Source organism: Mixophyes fleayi, chromosome 2 (genome assembly GCF_038048845.1).
Source record: "Mixophyes fleayi isolate aMixFle1 chromosome 2, aMixFle1.hap1, whole genome shotgun sequence".
Classification (NCBI taxonomy): domain Eukaryota; kingdom Metazoa; phylum Chordata; class Amphibia; order Anura; family Limnodynastidae; genus Mixophyes; species Mixophyes fleayi.
In genome coordinates, this window is record NC_134403.1 from 98,852,046 (window position 1) to 98,873,112 (window position 21,067).

Genomic DNA, 21,067 nt, shown 5'->3' on the forward strand with positions numbered 1-21,067 from the left:
CTCATTTAGTTCAAGTACAACCTTCCAAGTACATCAGCTCGGTGCTGCTCCACTGCTGCCTATTCCGAGCGGTCATCCTCCGGCTCAGCTTGTCTTGTGTGTTTTTCTTTCGTTTGACCATATCTCATTAACAGCATTCAGTGCAATTAAATTTAACATTCCATCAAATTCTACACAATGTTTCCAAACAGGATTGTATCAGAACTTTGGGATGGTTCTAGAAACTTATAAATGTTAAAATTGACATCAGATCCATTTGCCTGTTATTGATACATACATTCCATTTAGTTTTTTGCATGTTATTATAGATTTACAAGCTGTGATTTCAATAACATAGTTTTTTTTTTACCTGTTTTTGTTAATGTTCTAATAAATTGTATTGCTATTATTGAGCGTCTCTCACTGTATCAATAATTAATATTTTTATTATTATTATAATATTGAGCCATTTTCAGGGCTGGATTTTTCTGTTTTTGTAAACACATATTATAGGTGGTTTTCACAGCCTCTTTCCAGCAGCGTTTCTGGCTCATTATAGCTGGTTTGTGGTTCTTCAATCTACATTGTTTTTAGTGTTTATGTTATATATACTTTATTAATCTTATTATCGCTATTATTTTTAATATTTATATGTAGTTTTATGTTTGGTAAGTACATGATTTGTAATTTGAGATTATAGTTTTTAAGACTCATTAGACTTAGTGTGCCATAGGTTTATTAGATTTCCTAAAAGTTATAGAAAAATTGTAAATGAAGAGTTTAAATAAATGACCTGCCAAACAACTTTTACAAGCTCCAGGCAAATGCAGCCATCATAGAAATTGCCTCGCCTCTTAAGTGATGTGTTTAGTTTATGGCAGCTTGCTGGGGAGGGTAGGTTATAGCACTATGCTATAAATAAATATATGTTAAATTGAGAATAATTTAACTTTTTGCACAACACTGTCTTTTTTTGTAAGTTTCAAATAGCTAAAGAGAGACAAGTATAGCAAATGCACAATCCATGGGACATTTTCTGGACCAGTGTTCACAAAAACCCAGTTTACTTTATAATGCCACAGATCATTCCATCTTACAGGAATACACTGGTCTTTATGATTACGTCCAATTTAGGAAACAGACAGAAACATCTGGATGCTTGTGAAGGGGTACAAATGGGGATAGGTAACCTGTATCATTTATCCACATTACTGTATTTTTTTCAGCTTCCGTCATATGTAGTTTTATTACATTTTTTTTAAGCATATGAATGGTCTAAAAATAAGTGAAACAAAATAGATTTAAAGCTTTGAAAGTTTTAAAACCACTTCACAGTTGAAGCAGTTAATTATGTAAGGAAGTTATAACAAGTCATATGCAGACCATTACTGAAGTTAAGCGCGTGATTAGTGAAAAACAGTTTCAAAAGGAGATAACTTGCTGTATCTATTAAGTCTTATCTGTATTTCTCTGTTGTCTAAAAATCCTGTTCCTATTAATTTTAGTTTTGAGTAGCACCTTAAGTTTCATATAATACTTACAGTAGATTGATAGTACTTTTTACTTAAATCATACACTTGATGTATTTTTGACATTTGAGTTCAGTTTTTGCACTCTTAGAAGACACAATAAAATTGATTGCTTTACAGTGTCGCTAGTTTTGCTGGACAAATAAGAGTTTAGCATGTTTTGTAGGATTTAAACCCAGACAGTGACACCAATATTATACAGGATTATAAACGATTTTTTCAATGTAATCATGGATCCAGTGGAATATATGATTTCAGGCATTCCTTATTATGAAGCAGTTTGCCTCTTTTTCTTTTCTTGCTTCTATCAAGAGAGGTTTCTTTCTGTGCACTAAATGTATGAAGTAAAACATTTACTTTAATCTCAAGTTTTGGAACAGAACTGAAGCAGAATTTCCCTTCTTTCTTATGCCCAGTTATATATTTTTCCTTCCACTACTAAAGTATAGATCTAGAATTAATTTCTTTCATTTACAATTACAGCGTAGTTAACATATATTTCCAATCACATTTAGTCAGCATATTTAAGTGGTTTCTCATTACCTGTAAAATGATGTGACATATATATTTAGAGGGCCAAGTTGTAGTAGTACCATTTGTACCTCTCTCAGCAAAAGTTGACACAGGGCTGGAGTTTGTTGATCAATCCTTTTTAAGGTTTGGGAAAGTTAATAATTTAACTCCAGAACTGTCATTCCTGCATGTCTTCATGATCTGATCCCTCTGAAAAAGCTGCTCCTGACATGTAGTCCTGGTCTAGTTAACTCTCCACTAGGAGCAGTCAGCTTTCTCTTCTTTTTCCTGTCTCTGGAGGAAAGACTGCAGCATTAAAAGCTCCATAAACAACTGTTAGCCCTGGAGAGAACCAATGTTATGGTTACAGATTTACCCTGCTAGAGGACCATTTTTATTGTCATGATAACTTTGTATAAGTGTCAGGCGCCGCCTCCGCATTGACATTAGGTGCAAGAGGCAGCCATCTGTGATCTTCCGATCGTCGCTTTCTCTACTAACGCTTTCTCTACTGTGCATGCCGCTGCTCGCGCATGCGCAGTTACTTCCGCTTCCTGTTGCTAGGCAACGGGACGTCATGCGGCTTCCGGCAAATCCACCCACCTATCAGGGACCACATAGGGGGATAAATAGGAGTCTCTGGCACAAGAGACTCTGCTGCTTCAGGATTACTGGCCCTTCATCCAGGATCCTTAACTGCTGCCCAATATGCAGTTCAGTTTCAGACCCTAGCCTGAGCTGCGCTGGAATAATGATGCACTCGTGGCTACCTTATGGCAAGGGCTCAATGAACGTATCAAAGACGATTTGGCCTCTGGTGATCTGCCGTCCAGCCTGGACAAGTTAATCTCTCTCTCTAGCAAAGTAGATATACGCCACAGGGAACGTAACCAGGAGAGGGACCGCACTCGTCGATCATTTCCTTGTCTGGCCCCTCAGTTTCATGTCCGAGGAACCGATGCAGATTGGCCAATCCCGTCTCTCTCAGGAGGAACGTGACAGACGCATCAGAAATCTCTGTCTTTATTCTGGCGAATCTGGTCACCTTCTCCCCCCTTGTTCCAAGAGACCGGGAAATGCTCCATCCTTGGCGATGTTAGGCGATTCATCCTAGGATCCAGGTCCCTTACTCCCTATTCTGCAAGAGATGGCGAATTCCTCATGCCTGTAGTTCTCTTTGCACCGGATAGTCCCAAACAGTTGTCAGCATTCGTGGACTCTAGATCCGCTGTAAACTTCATATCCGCCAAGTTGGCTTCCAAGCTCCATCTCTCCATTCATGCTTTTCCACATCCTTTGTCTCTGACTGCGATAGATGGTTACCGCTTCACCAACGGCTCCATCGATAGCATTACCAGTTCATTACGGCTGTCGATAGGAGATCTCCACTCTGAATGGATACGTTTCCTTAGTCCATTAACCCAGTAATTCTGGGACTACCCTGGCTCAGGGCACATTCACCTCAATTTGTCTTGCACCATGCTCAGATCATCTCCTGGGGCCCCACTTGCAAGCATAGATGTCTGTCTTCGGTACTTCCTGCCAGAACCTCGATCTCTTGTTTTGCCTCAATTTCTCAACCCATCGTCCCTAAAGCCTATTCAGATTTTCTGGATGTATTTAGCAAGACAGCCGTGGAATCTCTTCTGCCTCGCCATCCTTGGGACTACCCCATTGACCTGTTTCCTGGTAAAAGGATTCCCAGGGCCAGAGTGTTTCCGCTATCTTTACCTGAGACTCAGGCCATGGTGGCCTACATTTCCGAAAACATTGAACGCGGTTTTATCTGTAAATCTACTTCTCCCGCTGGTGCCGGATTCTTTTTTGTCAAGAAAAAGGATGGGTCTCTCAGGCCTTGTATCGATTATCGCAAATTGAACGCTTCAACTATAAAGAACCACTATCCCTTCCTCTCATATCGGAGCTCTTCGATCGCATTCATGGAACTCAAGTTTTCACTAAACTAGATCTCAGGGGATACAAAAGGAATACGTACATAGGCACTCATGGATGTTCACATAAGTGATAGATTTTTCTTACAACCAAACAGATGGCATATACAAGGAAAAAACAATAATATAGTGTAATATGGTTGCAACCAGGTATCCCTATTGTTCAGGCTTCCAAAAGTTCCCAGTATAAGAAGTGAGGAAATCCAATAGATCTTCAACACCCAAACTTTTTAAATGGAAATCCTATATTATATGTGCTTACAAGATAAATTCTTTTATACTTAAGTTGTACAATCTGAGGGAAATAATGAATGTCCTTACAGGAACATCTTCTTAACCGCCAACATGAAAATGAAAATAACACTAAATCGTGTATTAAAGTTTTAATTCAAAAGTAGTAAATACAGAAACAAATAAAACCAGAAATAGAATCCTCAAACAGGTGAGGATATTGTCCGTACCACAAAGTCCAAGTAAAAAGGCATATAGAAGTTAATCAGCTGTTAAACACCACTCCTACGGGTCAGACTCCTTCCTTGTGCCAAAGAACGGACCAATGGTACCACAGTCAAAAGCCAACGCGTTTCTACCCCAGGCTGGGGTCTTTGTCAAGGGGAGCCTACAACCTGGTTGGGATTCGTCAAGGCGACAAATGGAAGACTGCCTTTAATACCAGGGATGGGCACTATTAGTAGTTGGTCATGCCCTTTGGGCTCTGCAATGCCCCGGCAGTCTTCCTAGAATTTATTAACGAGATTTTTAGAGACCTGCTTTATTCATCCGTGGTTGTCTACCTTGACAACAGGCTGATCTTTTTACAAGACCTTGTTTTGCAACGGGAACATGTCAAAGCCGTTCTAATTCGCCTTCAAGAGAACCCTCTGTATTGCAAAATTACAGCATAGAGAAATGCTTATTCGAACAATCACAAGAACACTTCCTTGGTTATTTAATTTCTGGTACAGGATTGCAAATGGATCCTAAGAAAGCAGGAGCTATTCTTGATTGGCCTCAACCCTTTGGTCTCAAGACCACTCAACGTTTCATCGGCTTCTGTAATTATTACTGACAGTTTATCAAAAATTTCTCCTCCATAATTGCACCTATCACCTCCCTCACTCGCAAATAAGCACAGTTGAGAGACTGGCCTCAGGAGGCTATCATCGCCTTTAGATCCCTGAAACAGGCCTTTTCTGTTGCTCCTATTCTGAGACAACTGGACTAGCATCAACCGTTTTATCTTAAAGTAGATGCTTCTTCAGTCGGTGTGGAGGCAGTTCTTTTCCAGAAAGATTCCACTGGCACCTTTTCCACTTGTGGATCCCTCTTCAAAAAATTTGCATCTCATTATATTGGGCCTTTCTAGATCTCACACATCATCAATGTTACCTACACACTCCGGTTACATCTCTCTCTCCGTGTACACAATTCCTTTCACATATCTCTACTTAAACTCTTAATACTTAATGAATTTTCTAAGAGTCATCTTTCTTCTCCTCCCATCAAATCTGTCCTGGGAGATGAGTATGAGGTTGAATTAATCTTAGATTCCCATACTCTTCGAGGTAGGACACCGCTCCTGGTTCATTCGAAAGGTTATGGCCCAGAAGAGAGATCTTGGGTGGACTAGAAGGATCTACACGCTCCCCGCTTTCTCTCCAGTTTCCTCAGAGGCCAGTCTGCTAATCGTTCTATTCCAGGGATAGGGGAGGGAGGTACTGTCAGGCGCCGCCACCGCACTGACATTAGGTGTGAGAGGCGGCCATCTGTGGTCTTCCGATCGTCGCAACAGGACGCTTTCTCTACTTCTGGCCGCTATGTGCAGTTACTCCCACGTCAACAGGACGTCAGGCGGCTTCCGGCAAATCCACCCACCTATCGGGGACCACGTAGGGGGATAGATAGGAGTCTCTAGCACCATTAGGATGCCAGAGTATTGGTCTCACCCAGCTCCAGCACCTCGTTTAGTGTCCTGACCCTGTTCCAGTTTTGACCCAGCTTTTGTACCTTGCCTCCCGGCTGGTTCTGACCCGGATTGATTGAATATGCTCTGTCCACTCTTACTACTCTGGTGGCTGTCTTAGAGAACCACGACCTGCGCACCCTCTTGCAGCGTAGCCCAAACTCCCTTCCCTGATGGATACCGGGGTGCGTTAGACTCATAGATCGTGACAATAAGCTTAGTGCAGAATTTAGCAATTATTCATTTTCTAACTTTTTATGCCTTATACATGGAAAAAGCTTTTCTGTTAATAACAAGCTTGGGCCCCTGAAAAAAGATTTTATCAAAGCAAATCCCAACTAGGAGTACTAGAAGAAAAAGAAAACTAAAAATGTTAAAAATAGACAACCAGGTAAGATGCTTCAGCGAATATACTCTCCATGACAGTTGACATGACACGCAGACTTTGAGTCAGAAAATGTAACCCAATGCGGCTAAATTATCTGCCTAGTGAAAGCACCAAATATGAATATAATGTTTCTGTTGCATTTAAATGTATTTATTAAAATGTTATATGTGTTTGTTTTTTATAATACAGGTGACACTGTTAACATTGGAGACATATCCTATACATTGAAGGCCCCAAGGAACCCGGAACTGGTACCTCAGAACTATTGTAAGACATTATTTCTACTCTCTTCCCCAGTATTAGTCAGAAGACTTAGTGCCTATATGAAGTATCAATGTTTTTGAAACAGAATTATTCTATATTTTGATTTTGTGTACATTTTAATTCTTCTACCCACATATTTGTATCAGTTTTCATAAGCATACAAGTACAGAGTATGTGGAATATATTGCTTGCATGGATTTTTGGAAATTTATACAGTCCTTATGTTCTGAGGTTTAATATTGTGCAAATTATTATGGCAAATTAGAAAAATATGTACTTTATTTCTTAATATAATGTAGCCCTAGCATATTGTGGGTTAATTAGAATCACTGTAGATAATCCCATATTTGCCCAGGTAGTCCTAGCTACAGTTGATATATAGGGGTTTTCTATGTCCCCACAGCGAAGAGGGTGGGGGGCATAATACAAGAAAGACCTACCTAGTGTTCAGAAAGAGTCAAAATCTAAAACAAGATCTGTACAACCAATAGATAAAGGAGGGACCTGGCTACAAAAAAAGAAATGCAAGTTTTACCATTGTAATCATTGTCATACATGTAAAACTACTAATGTTAAAAGCACAAAACCTACGTGTGAATTTGTCTAATTCAAATGGGAGAAAATGTGCTATTAAAGAGAAAATCATATGTAACACTGTAGGGGTGATTTATCTCTTACAATGTCCCTGCGGCCTACAATACATTGTCCGCACCATTAGGAGCTTGAAAGTGAGACTTGGTGAACACTAACTTAAATAAAGATAAAATTCACAATGTATCCAATCATTATGCACAAAAACATAATGAAGATCCATCAAGCCTTAAATTTCTATTAAAAAATGGAATCACCAAACCCTGGAGAGGAGGGGATTTCAAGGGAGGAAACAAAATGGATCTTTGAAATGTCCACCTTGGCCCCAAAGGAGTTACATTTAGATTTCGAATTAGACAGTTTTTTAGAATAATAGAAAATCTATCAAAATATTAGCTAATCCACTTATCTTTATACTGGAAAAGAAAGTACTACAGATAGCTATCACAAAAAAAGAGGAGGTTATGACTGGAGACTATTATTTTAAAGATTCAAAACGTATATTTATAAGCTAGAGGCAGTGAAATTAGAGATGTTTGTGACATTTACTAATGTTCATGTTAATTATTATTCTACATTAACAATCAATGTGACAACTCATACTTATTCTATTGTTATGTATATATTGAATTGAAATTTCCAGCAATCTATGTGTAAAATACATGCAATGCAAGGAGACAAAAGCTGTTGGGTAAGCCAATCTAAGAGTCAGAGACAAGCCCCAAAGAGATTGGTTGATAGATAACAAGAACGCTATTTAAGGAAGAGGACGTGAGAGAATCCCTATCCCTGATGAAGCCAATCTGGTGAATACGTTGGAAATAGGAGATTCCACTATACATTCTTTGACTGCACTATAACTGTAAGACACGAAAAGCAGAACTTCCCCCACCATCTTATTGCTGTGGAACGCCAAATTACGTATGCCATCTATATGGCACAGTGAATATTGGAGATAATAAGAGATCTTGCTCATAATATTTGACAGAACATGATAAGCAGAGCTTTTTAATTATCATGTAATTGCTGTGGAACGCCAAAGTTGGCGTGTGTTCCACACACTACAGCGAATACCGGAAGTTCGGAAATTGAAATGCAGGGTGCGCGCCAAACTATAGGAAGTGCATTGGACCGATGCAATCCAGCAGTACACTGTTACGAATAGACATGGGACGACAGACATATAGCCCCTAACTGCTTGGAAAAGACCCTGCGATTCTGCAAGGACATCATAAGAAATATCTATAATATAAATGCTTAGTGGCGTGTGTTAGTCTGTCTGTGTGTGGAAAAAATAAAACCAAGCTGCAGCGCCACCTGCTGGGCGGAGTTATACACCGACCTACTAAATTCTTAGTGTGTGTGTAAAAAAAAAATCAGAAAGGGCTGAAATTTGGTATACTAAGATGTTTTTAATTTGTTAATTGTTAAGTGTTTATAAAGATTTTAAAAAAATATATATATATTTCTTGAAGGAGAAGTGACAGTTGGGAGTGGTTGGTGGTTGCCGGGGGTGACAGTGGGGAGTGGTTGGTGGTTGCCGGGGGTGACAGAGCGAGAGTGGTGTGATACTCAGGACCGCTGAGAAAGATTCCTGTGTCTGGATAGACATCTGGATAGATGTGGCGATGAAAATGAAGGATGAGGTGATGGAGAAGAATGATGAGATGGTGACATGTAGACAAAACCATGTTAAAAAAGGGCGCTTACATCGGGAAGTAACGCTCTTCCCCTGAGGAGGCCTGGGCTATGGCCCAAATGCATGACAAGAACCTTTTTAACACCTTAAGTAGCTTGATTTGACTAGAATGCATGAGTATCATGCACGGGTTAACTTGTCATTCTATATGTGAGTAATCACAGGATTTATATAAACCGTGTATATGAATCGAAGACATTCAGTATCGCACAACACTGATGAGTGTGTGTGCATATTAGAGACAATATTGATTCAATTGATCCTAATTTGGTACAATAGACTCACAGGTGAATCCTGTTGGTTTCATTTTTTATGTGCAAACTAATGTGAAACACAGATTTTTATTAAAGGATTATGAACTTTATTTAGATTGTCATAACTACTGACTTTCATATATGTGGCGCCAGAAGTTATATTCAATGTACAAAGAGGGGGGATGATGTCTACAGATTTACCAGTTGCTAGCAGAAAGGAAAGATTGTCTCCTCAGCTATATTCTTATTAAACTAAACTGATGTTTTAAAAGCAAAAAGGAAAAGTAGCGCCACTCATAGCATAATTCTTCTTAAAACTAATTGGGAAGTGAAGGAGTGCCAATTAGGACCCGTACCAAGAAATAGTTAATAAACCGCTTATCTGATAAATGTTGAAACCTTGTTCTCCTAATCAGGAAGCGAATCCAGGTATATACTGAAACTCAAAAGGATAACCACAATAGTGCAGTATGTCCTTAACACTGGTTGTACAAATCTCAATAATGCTCAAGCTCATAAATACTAAAAGATTTTAATATAAGGAGTAAAAATCAGTGAGAGCAGTAATATGTCCGTACATTAAATATAAAAACAATCACTTATCTGTCCTCCTTATGGAGAAAAAGTATGCAGTAACGACCAGACGTAGTTCAATCGAAAAAAGCTAACGCGTTTCGTCTTCACAAAGACTTTTTCAAGGGGTCAATTTCATCCATAATAGTTTGATGGGTTTAAATAGTAGAGTCCATCTTATTAGACCAATCAAATCCAGAACAAATTCCCGCCCTCATAGTTCCCAACGAGTGTTGGAACGCATCAATTGCGTACTTCCGGTAGTTCCGAGATGTCACTTCTGGTTCGTCATAGACTTGGCTTACACACCTACAATCATTAATATAATCGCCATATTTAGAAATAATGTGTAAGAATAGATGATATAAAGCAACAGAATAATAGATAAAATGACTGAGCATAATATTCATAAAATGTTCATAAAATGTAAACTGATGTTTATTGAATTGTTCTGGAATAAGGTATTCCACTTATAAGTGGAATAGCCTTCCATCAGAGGTGGTAGAGGCTAATACCAGTGCCGTAACTAGACATTTTAGTGCCCTGGGCGAGACAGGGCACCGGCGCCCCCCATCTAAATGGGATTGACATTTAAGGAGTGGGTGTGGCCAACCTAATGTGGGGGTGTGGCCAACCTAATGTGGGGGGTGTGGCGATGGCACTGCTTGCACCTGCCCAGTTACGGCTCTGGCCTTACAAGAAGCATTACTCAATCCTGAAGATGTAAAATTGACACCAGCTACATTTATTCCTCACCAATGACAATACTGACATATAGTAAACAGTAAATTTAAATAGTTTTACAAAGAGTGCTTTGGAGAAACCCCAAACCTTTAGCAACTGTCACTCCCCCCTCTCCCCAACGGAGAAGCAAATCAATTTAAAACAAAAAAAAAAAAAGATTGTACACATCGCAAATGGTGCAAAACTGCAGAGGTCCAATCAAAAAAAATCTCCCTAAATTCAAACAATTATAAGGTAGAAGTGTTATTTCTGGTGTGACAGACTATGTATGTACTGTACTATCTAATCACTAATATAAGCTTATAAATTGTGTCCCCTTAAAATCATTAAACCAAATTGAATTGTTCACAATAATAGGTTAAAACATGCATGTAAAACAAAAATACATATTTACAATAGCAGTGCCACCATACTGAAAACATTCCACTAACATGCTGCTCCTCCTAGCCGAAGCCCTCTGTGCAGCCAGCCATTTTCTTGGGCCTTTGCTAGTTCTGTAAGGACCAATCATTATTAGGTAAAAAAGTACCAACCTCAGTAGTTGTCTATTGCAGTCACTGGTACCGGTAAATTAGAAAGTTGTAGAAAGTTGCAGGGGCAAACGCAGGATTTCAAAAGGGGGGGGGGGTTCCAAATGTTTGTAAGGGGAAGCCTATTTAACAAGCATCATGGTGGTAATTGCACCGCCACAATACCTGTTCTGTTATTGCCATCACAGGATAGAGACAACAGATTAATATAGTTTGAAAACTATTTATTCTTTGAATAAAACATTTTTAATAAAAGGTTTTAAAATAAATATATATATTTTTAACCTATTTTTTTCCACAGTATTGTAACTGAATGCCCTAAACACTTAGTATAGTTTACAGCTATAAAACTCCTACATATTGCTGAACTGGGGGCCCTATTTGTAAATAGGCCCCAGTGTCTCAAATATAGTTTATAGCATAGTAACAGCCACTCACCTCTCAGCAGAAATGCTGTCGCCCCTGTTGTGGGGATATAAGGGGTGCCACCTCTGCTGTGTTACGCTCAGGCTGCGTCACGTGACGGGCATGAAATCATGCATGCGCCCCTTTCTTTCTTGCTGATCTTTCTGCGACCGCAGACAGCTTCAGCATACATATGCAGATACTGCTTTCAGGGTGGTTTGATTTGAATGTGAGGGGGTTCTGGACAACTGTAAAATACCCCTAAGTGCCCACCTGGCACACATATGTAATGAGATGGCAAAATGAGATACACACAAAGGGGAGGAAAATAAGGGGACACAATGTAGAAATAGACATATAATCAAAAGGGGGACAGAGAAACACACATGGGGAGACACAGGCACACAAATGGAAAGGCAGAAACGGACATAAACACACAAAAAGAAGAGCTATGCACACATAAACAGGGAGGGGGGAGGGGGGGGCACAAATACATAGGGAGAAAGAGGGCTATACATACAAATTTGGATAAAGAGATGACACAACCAGGGATAGAGGAAGCTGATACAGACAGACACACTAGGAGGGGGGAGTGGCAAGATACACTGATACACAGTACACACAAACATGGGGGGGAGACAGGAGTCAGGACTGGGCTGCTGAAAAGTTTAAAAGAGGACAGGCATCTGCTACTCTGAGTAGTGGATCTGCTCTATTTACTAGCAAACATGGATGAAAGTATAAAGGAAGGGGGAACCCCTTCCCATTTCAAAATATCCCTTATAACCTAAGTTCTACCTTTCTTTACTCCCCCTCCCATTTAGTTTATCCCCATTTCCGTTCCTCTGTCTCTTCTTCTTACATAGCAATTACTTTCACTTACCTCTTGCTGTTTCCTGTAGTGTGTGGCAGCCACGATCTCCTCTGTTCCTGCAGGGCTGTCAGTAGGATCCCTGAGCTGCAGTAATAGGCTGCACGGACCCTACAGTCATGATGAGTTCTGGCTCCGCCCACTTTTATAAAATAATGATTTAAAAAAAATGTAAAAAACCTCCGTTTACCAGAGGTAGGGATACAAGCACAGGGGAAAGGGGTTTCTTGGCAATTTTACCCCCCCCCCCCCCCCCTCCTTGAGTGAGCGCCTGTGGGAGGTTATAATTCATTCCTGCATCAGAAGCAGTCACCTAAAGCAGGAAGTTCGGCATTTGGAACGCAAGTATGCGTTCCAAATGCCGAACAAGCTGCTTAAGGTGACTGCTTCTGATGCAGGGAATGAGCTGTTGCTTGTGGCACCTGTGAATCAATTGAGCCTGGGTATAGAGGCAGGTATCGGGCGGCTGCGCCCCCCCTGGGCTTCCGCCCTGGGCGACGGCACCGCCCGCACCTCCCTAGTTACGGCTCTGGCTAATACAGTGAAGCAATTTAAACATGCTTGGAATAGACATAAGGATATCCTTACAAAGATTAAAGGACCAAATAGGGTTTGAGATTACCATAGGTTAATAAACTAGACTAAATGGGCCAAGTGGTTATTATCTGCCGTCAATTTTTTCCTCGTTTCTATGTAGCTATTTTCTTATTTCTCAGTCTCCATGACACACCACAAAGATTAGGCCTAAGGTAAAGGTGGAACACAATCAGTAAGGCTGGGTACACACTACCGGATTTTCAGACAATTATCGGGCCAATCACACGATAGACAACTGTTCGGCCCCATATTGCATTAGTGTGTCCGCTCCAATGATGAATGACTATCATTCCAAAGCTCATCATATCATTTGATTTGATTTTTAAACCAAGCAAAAATCTCAATCAATGATGCAACAACGTTATTCCAATTCTGCAGTGTGTGCGCACTCAGCACCGGCAGTGTCCATAGATCTCTATGGAGTGCGCAGAATCACAATATTTTCAGCCAATGGTTATGACAGAGAAAGAGCACAGATCTGAAGGTAAATCTTCTAGCGTGTACACATGAATCGGCATGCTAATATGTTGTTTTTTTTTTCAGTCATTGGTAAAATCGTTAACTAAATCGCATCGGGAGAAAATTTCTGTAGTGTGTACCAGCCTATTTCTTTTAATCTGTTTGCAGGTCAAGTCACCCCTTATTAACCTTTCAAACACTCTGTTTATATGTGTGCCAAGGCAACCACCAGCTGGAATTGGTCCCATTTGGGTCGGTGAATGAATGAGTCATTTGCATTGGTCTATTCTGCTTTTTGTTTTGTAAAGAGATGCCCAGTATTATTCATCTCTAATCGACACCTGCCACCCTCTCATGGAAAAGTCCATGCATGATGCGCCAGTTTATAGTACTTCTAAAATTAACTATATTCATTGGCATCTAAACATGTCCGAAAGAGAACTTATCATCTTCCCTCCTCCCAGAGTCACCACTTCCCTTCAAATCTCTTTCTTCGTCAATAACACCACATTTCCTCAGTCTTCCAAGCCCGCTGCCATGGTGTCACACTTGTCTCCACCCTCTGCTTTATTCCTCACATCGAGACTCTCTCCCAGTCCTGTCCACCTTAGAAACATTGCCAGAATAAGCCATTTTCTTACCTAATCAAATCTCTTATCCATTCTCTCATTATCATCCGTCTTAACTACTGACACCTTCTGCTATCTGACATTTCCCACCACCCATGTCTCCCCACTTCAGTCCATCCTAAATGCTGCTGCAGGACTGATCTTCCTCTCTCACCGCTCCATAACAAGAATTCTCAATGGTGATTGGATAGGATACGGTAAAAACGCTTTATAGTCAAGGATAAAGCATTGTCATTATTTACATAAATCCTCAGATTTCCTCTTCACAGTCTGCCAATGGAGGCAAACTCAAATTTTATTTCAAACTCTGATCTGGTTGTTGGATCACGGTCAGTCTCAGATACAGATTTGGTATTAATTGTTGTATGATGCCACTAACATATAGAGTAATACTATTGTTGACAATGCTGTAAGTGAGGCTTAATTAAGAGGTACTTTAAAGTATATAAATATCAATGATTCATATGTAACCAGCAGGGAACAAATACTTAAAGCACTTAGGACTTAGCTCTCTTACTGCACAATGTGCTTATTTACATGTCGCATACAGTACATTCTGTATAGACAACGCCCCCATATGTCATCACCTGTGGACATGATGGTAACATAGATGTTATAGATAAAAAAATTGCACTGCCTATAAAACAAGAACAGGCACGTTTAAAAATTCAATCTGATCATTTAGTTAGTACTGAAAAAGGAACATTCAAGGCCAAAAATTTTGTTTATGGAAAATTGGCAGCTATTAAATGGGAGAGTTGTTACAGACACAATCAGTATGGAGTTATATTAATCAGAAATATATGATAGGCTTCTAACCAAGCTTCTCATGAAAATAGAGAAGAGGGATAGTCAGGTACAGCCCTCAGGCATTATTCTGAGGAGACGTGCTGGGATTCTGTTTCTTTTGTGAGCTTACTGTTAAAGCTCAGACTTATATTTCTGTATCATTAAGTTTTGCAGTGTGACCTAAAATTTTATTCTTTTTGACCTTTTTCCTTGCAAATATATTAGGACACTTGCAGTGTATAAATGTAGAAAATGATAACTAGAATCTGGTTGGTTGCTACAGTCTTACAACAGAGTTTATTATAAGAACGTTTACAGGAAATCTACCGGTGATGGGCGCCAGGCGGTCCTAGGGCCACATGTGGCCCTCCGAGCCTTCACTTATGGCCCCCAGCTCCTTCCTGCTTTATTGTCTGATTTGTTTGTTATAGCTTGTAACACTTGTTTACAATGCCTAATGATATGTTACTACAGATAAGTGTCTTTGAATAAATGTATTGTTTTAACACATTTTAAACTGTTACATTTTCACAAATTACACTTTTTATCTTTGGTCCCATCATGAGTCACTGCATTACTGCAATGTGAACCATAATTATTATCAGTGCTTGCATCCGAGCAGTACTGCATTTAAAGGAAATACCACCTTACACTGGAAATCTATATCTCCAAATTTTGGTTTTACTGTAATTAAGACTCCTGAGGCACCTGGATTATTATGCTTAAAGGAAAGAGGCCCCTCACTTACCAAAGCATATCAAATAAAACAGTAGTGGATTGTATGGGCCGAACAAACTTTGTGCCTTGTTTTTCTGTTCTCTTTCTGTTCTGTTTCTGTCCTTTCAGCATTATCTATGCTTGTACTGTATGCAGGATCATTTTTACTTTTGTTGGCCTGTTATGCTTAATAAAGTATACACATACCGTACAGGGAAACAAATACATCATAAAACATATAAAAATGCAATCTTTTGTTAGTGCCTATGCAATTCTATTTTCTGTTTGGCTCCAACACGCTTCTTTTTTTTTTTTTTTTTTTTTTTTAGTTTCCAGACATTTAAAACACCATTTCTCATGTGCCCAGTGCAAGTTCTGCTGTTTATGTCTTGACGTAAATTTAATTGTTTTAGTATATATTTACTTTTATTGAAGCAGACATCACATAAATGTACATAACAATTTGACAAATTATGGTTACAGACAATTTGCTAGCAGAATATGTGGTTTTATCTAAGTAGTACATGCTATGTGATAAATAATTATTAGGATTCTAATTATTATGTAATATTTAGGATGGTCTAAATGACTTTCTGAAAGAAAATTAGTACTTTGTGCTACTTTCTTACAGTCATATTTATAACCTTGGTGCTCACAGGGGCAGGAGGAAAAAGAGTGAACCTTAACTATATTCTTAAATTGAAGATAATCAGTTGCCCTTGCGGAAGGACTGACTACCCACTGTGGGGTAAATGGGTCATAATTTTCTCAGGTCATTGTCCGCATATTTTTTGACTTGAAGCCAGACTCACCTTACTATAGGACATTCCCACCGCCATTGCTATAGGTCAGCTTCTGTTTGGTTACATTTATGGCCTAAACAGTGATAGGTTATGTTCTTTGTTAGATTAGTGCTCGTTTAGGCACATAACCACTATTGGTTATCTAGAAAATCTTCAGAAACATGGTAGCCCTGGCAAACTATATACTTTTGAAAGCCACATTATTTGAAGAAGCCACCCAGCTTGTAATTAATTTACTGCAATAGCACTTTCTTCCACACATGCTCAATAGAAGAAGGACATAGAGGGCCTGATTTATGAAGGAACACAAAGTGAACGCAATTTACGTTTTTTAAAACAGACAGAAATTGCACACACATAGTACAAGCGGATCTGAGGAAACGTTTGCATTTGTATACGGGTGTAAGAACGCTCTTGCCATATACAAACAGACACAATATACTGCACTATACACAATGCATATGTATATATAAAGTTCCATCAAAATACACGGAAGAAAATTATATACATTTACACCTGTTAATACTGTAATCATGAAAAAAACCATACATTTTTTGCATGAAATACATATCAAGATACTACAAATGTTTACTGTACAAAAATGCATTTTTACAGTTGCTGTTAATTGCACATGTTCTAGCATGTATATGCAACTATCATCACTATCACTTGGCACTTACACCCGACCTGTAGCTGGTGCAAGTGATACAGCTACAATTAAAGTACCTTAGACATGTCTAGAGCTTGAATCGAATGCATGTGCGTGCGCTCGACTTTGGAATACTCTTACTGTACATTGCCCATTCTCCCCCGTTCTGCCTTTCAAAGGGTAGGCAGTCGGAATTGTCATTTGCGTTTGAACTTGAGTTGCAGGCACTTGCGTCCACTGGTGTGTAGGTGGTTTTTGAGCATGCGCAAAATGCTACACGTAACAGGACTTACGTTTCTTAAACAGTCAGGTTCTGAATCTTCCTTCTTGTTGAAATTGTTTTGAGAATCACTTCAAAATAACATTCCAATACAATATACCTACTTTTTGAAAATTACATTTATATTTTGGCCGTATGACGCATATCATGGTAATACGTTATAACTACAGTCATTCTGCACTGTAGTTTTATTTAATTCTACAAAGAAAAACCTAAAATACATTCCACATGGTGTCAGGTGACAGGAAACTTTTTGGAAGTAACTGTCATTTTCTTTAATTCAACTCACATCTTTAGAATATTTACTTGTATATACATAATTGATTAAATGGGTCCTCTGTTATAAGATTACATATAGTAGCTGTGGTTGAGTTTATGTGAAGAGTCCAGACTTGATTCACTTTAAGACGACTCTTTATTGTACTGCAGGAGCAGCTGTTTCACTTCTGTTCTTTCTTTAACATTTCTTGCTGATGCACTGTATCTGCTATATTAATACATGCGCAATAAACACCAAGTAACATGAAGCTGGATAGGCACAAATGAATGGATGAAAGGCATTCCATGAAATCAGTATATTCACAGTGCATATTAAGGTGCTGTCTATGGTCCTGAATACTGTACATTTGTTCGGTCTGCAACAGATTCCACAGTACAACATGTGTTGCCCATACAGTACAATGTTTCTTTAAAGTTTTTATTGTTGTTTCATTCTTTGATTTTACAGTTACAAAAATGTTTTTTGTGCTACGAGTAATCTATTGTTACTCTGTGTTGCAGTGCTTACATCATCACACAAATGTTTACTTCCAGCATATATGCGACCATTAAAAAAACAAGTATAACCACCCTTTGTCATTAATACATACATGAAATATTATTGAACTAAATAACATACATCAGCTAAATGTTTCTAGCATTCTACCGAATATGTCTAAAGATGAAAAAAGATTGGAAGTTAATAGTTGTGAGATTTTTTGCTAGTCTTTTTGGTAATAGATATGCTGACTGTTGTTTTCATATACATGGGTATTACCTATTATAAACACAGCAAGCTGCATAAGTAACATTCATTTTACTCAATCTCCAAGTGAGCAGATGACGTAGTGCCTTATATTTTCTGGGTGGCTGATGACCTGGCAGTTTGGATCATTGGCTGATTGGAATTTTTTCCTTTGCACAATCAAATGTGATCAGATTTTTATAGTACAGATGGTTGTTTTAGCGGTCCCACACGTTACAATGTATGATTTTAAAGGTCTACAATAACTGCATGTGTGGTTATCATTTTTATAAAACTTTTGATTTTAAACGGACATAGATAAAAAATATAAATAACAGGTAAGCTTACATGCTCAGGATTACTTAAGTGACGTCTGCTTATGCATAAATAATACATTTATTAGATTTGACTGATAACATTTATCAATATAAAGAGTGAGTGTTTTTAGAAGAAGGGAAGGAAATTTTACAGGACAGTGAATATTGTGTGAGGAGAGTTACTTAAAGTGGTTCAGGTTTGTTATTGCGGTTAAGGAGGAGTTGGTCTATTTGGAGCAAGTGTTGCGAGAGGGAATATGAAGATGACATTTTTTGACATTATAATTTTTTACTTGGTTTTGCTCTTATGTGTAGTTATGTGAAGCCATGTAAGGGATTGTTGGAGGCAATAAAAACATTTTTCATATTAACTTGTCTGTGACCATAACAAACATATATCATTGAGAAATGGCATTTAGAGCTCTATTTTATTGAAAAAACTCCACTATCAATCACATGGAGAACTTTTCAAAAGTACTATTTTTCTATCAATCACATTGAGAACCCAAAGACATTGCCTGAAAAAGATTGTCACACATAGCACCAGCCAACCTGCATTTTTGTTACTGTTCTTACCTGTTTCACTTGCTGGTCTGAACTGAGCATGCGCACACCTGGTCTTTTCAAAACTTCCTGCATTCTCTTGATTGGCTAATTGCATGTCAGCTCTGTCTATTTAAAGCACCTGCTTCTCTACTAAGCTGCCAGATGTTCAGGTCTCCTTATCTGTTAGGATGCTGTTCTCTCTGGCTCCCATCTGCACATCGGTATCCTGTGTTACCTGTTCCACAATCAAGACCTATGGTATTATTGCAAGAACCTCATGCCTCATCATCGGTCCCGTCCTCAAGCTATTCGCTTTCCAGGGATCTCAGTGCATCAGTTTTCTGCAGTTCACCACCTCTCAGTTGGTATCCTGTGTTACCTGTTCCACGATCCAGACCTGTGGTATTATTGCAAGAACCTCGTGCCTCATCATCGGTCTCATCCTCAAGTTATTCGCTTTCTGAAGACCTCAATGCTTCGGTTCACTGCCATTCACCTGAATCTCTGCATTTATCGTCCAACAGTTCTGCTCCACTCCACGGTTCCATCTCACCCTGCTCTAATCCCTCTTAGAGGATCGCGTCCTGTGGCTAGAGAACAGCTAAGTCCATATTCCCTTGTGGGGATCCCTGGTGAATACCTCTCTACCGTTAGACTCTGCACCTCTCTGGGGGTAAGTCTATCTAGAGCTGGGCTTCGAGGCCTATTCCAAACTTAGGCTCTGAGACAGATTAATTTATGTTTAGAATCTTTAGAATTTTTTAAATGCATCCTCTCAAGAGAACTCAGATGTTCTATTTTCTATACATCTCCTCTCAGTAGATTTCTTAGCAACCACTGTGTCTGTTATTCCAAGTGGAATTTGTTGTACACAGTGAAAAGCAAGGTCTATAAATGTCCATGTACGTTTACCATAAATGTATTGCAACCGTATTATTTATTTTTTTACTTTATTTGTCTCTGGTCAAGCTAGTGTGTGTATGTGTGTGAAACATTTGTGGTTCGTGTCTAGCCAACACACTTTGTAAAGATAGACAGCTTTTACCTTTTACTTAGGTGGTTACCAGGCCAGTGTACCAATGATCCTTTGACATCTGTGTTGGACACTTTGCTTCACCATTGCATACATTACACTGCTGGCTCAGACATACTATATTTGCATTACAATCTCTGGTAAGGAAACCGGTATGGGAATGTAACCCATTGCTTCCAGTGACCCCCACATCCACTAGCTTTAGCACCTGCCTTTGGGCATTGGTTTTTGGATGCTACATGCTCCCTTTACTTCTGCTCACTGCATATGAACTCATTTTGGTCAATGGAGTGTCCTGAACTTACCTTACGCTGAGCACTGGTGAAGGACGTTCACCCAAATGCTTTTGACATGCAGAGGCACTGGTGTTTAACACGACATAAGTGGGTAGCAAGTCTTTATTTGTCAGTTACGAGAGAGTTTTTAAGTAAACACAGGACAAGAAGGTTATCTTAAAACACACAGAGTAAGGTTAAAGTGGTGAGCTGGATGTGAGCTTACCATATTACTTTAAGGTACGGCAATAAAAAAAGGGTTCCCAAACTTAATCTCGCCAATAAAATATAATAAGTGGTGTCTAAGCTGATAAGCTGCATGTGAAGGGTTACTTGATTTTGGAATAAGTGCCAATGATTTTGTCTTGTTTCAGCTTCCTTAGTCTACAATGAGTGAGGGACTCGCATGAAATGTAGAGCATTCATGTCGCTCAAAGTTTTCTAATAATAACTTGTATGGCTATTGTACTAACAAGACACATACATTCACAAATGTGAGGACAAGTGCCTACACTCATTTCTACTTTATGGTATGTACATGCCCAGATCCTGCTGTTTGCAGGGGATACAGTGGATACATCACTGGTCTCTAGAGTAGCTGAGAATCACAGAAACATCTTAAAGGGTTGCAAGATGTAGTGTGTTCTGCATGAAAGTTATTTCAATTTAATTTTGCTCAAAGCCATAAGTGTTCCATAATTGATTATTTCATCAG

At 39.1% G+C, this 21,067-nt stretch overlaps 1 protein-coding gene across 3 annotated transcripts in view; it reads left to right on the forward strand.

Moving 5' to 3' along the window:
* The window catches only part of VWA8 (von Willebrand factor A domain containing 8), a 278,034-nt gene that overhangs the window by 13,202 nt on the left and 243,765 nt on the right, over positions 1 to 21,067 (forward strand). For all 3 annotated transcript variants that reach the window (XR_012688656.1, XM_075199773.1, XM_075199771.1), the window contains exon 3: positions 6,514 to 6,591. Coding sequence is in view for 2 of the 3 variants with exons in the window: in XM_075199773.1 (XP_075055874.1) it covers positions 6,514 to 6,591 (78 nt within the window). In the remaining variant the exon portion in view is untranslated. The remainder of the gene's footprint in view (positions 1 to 6,513; positions 6,592 to 21,067) is intronic.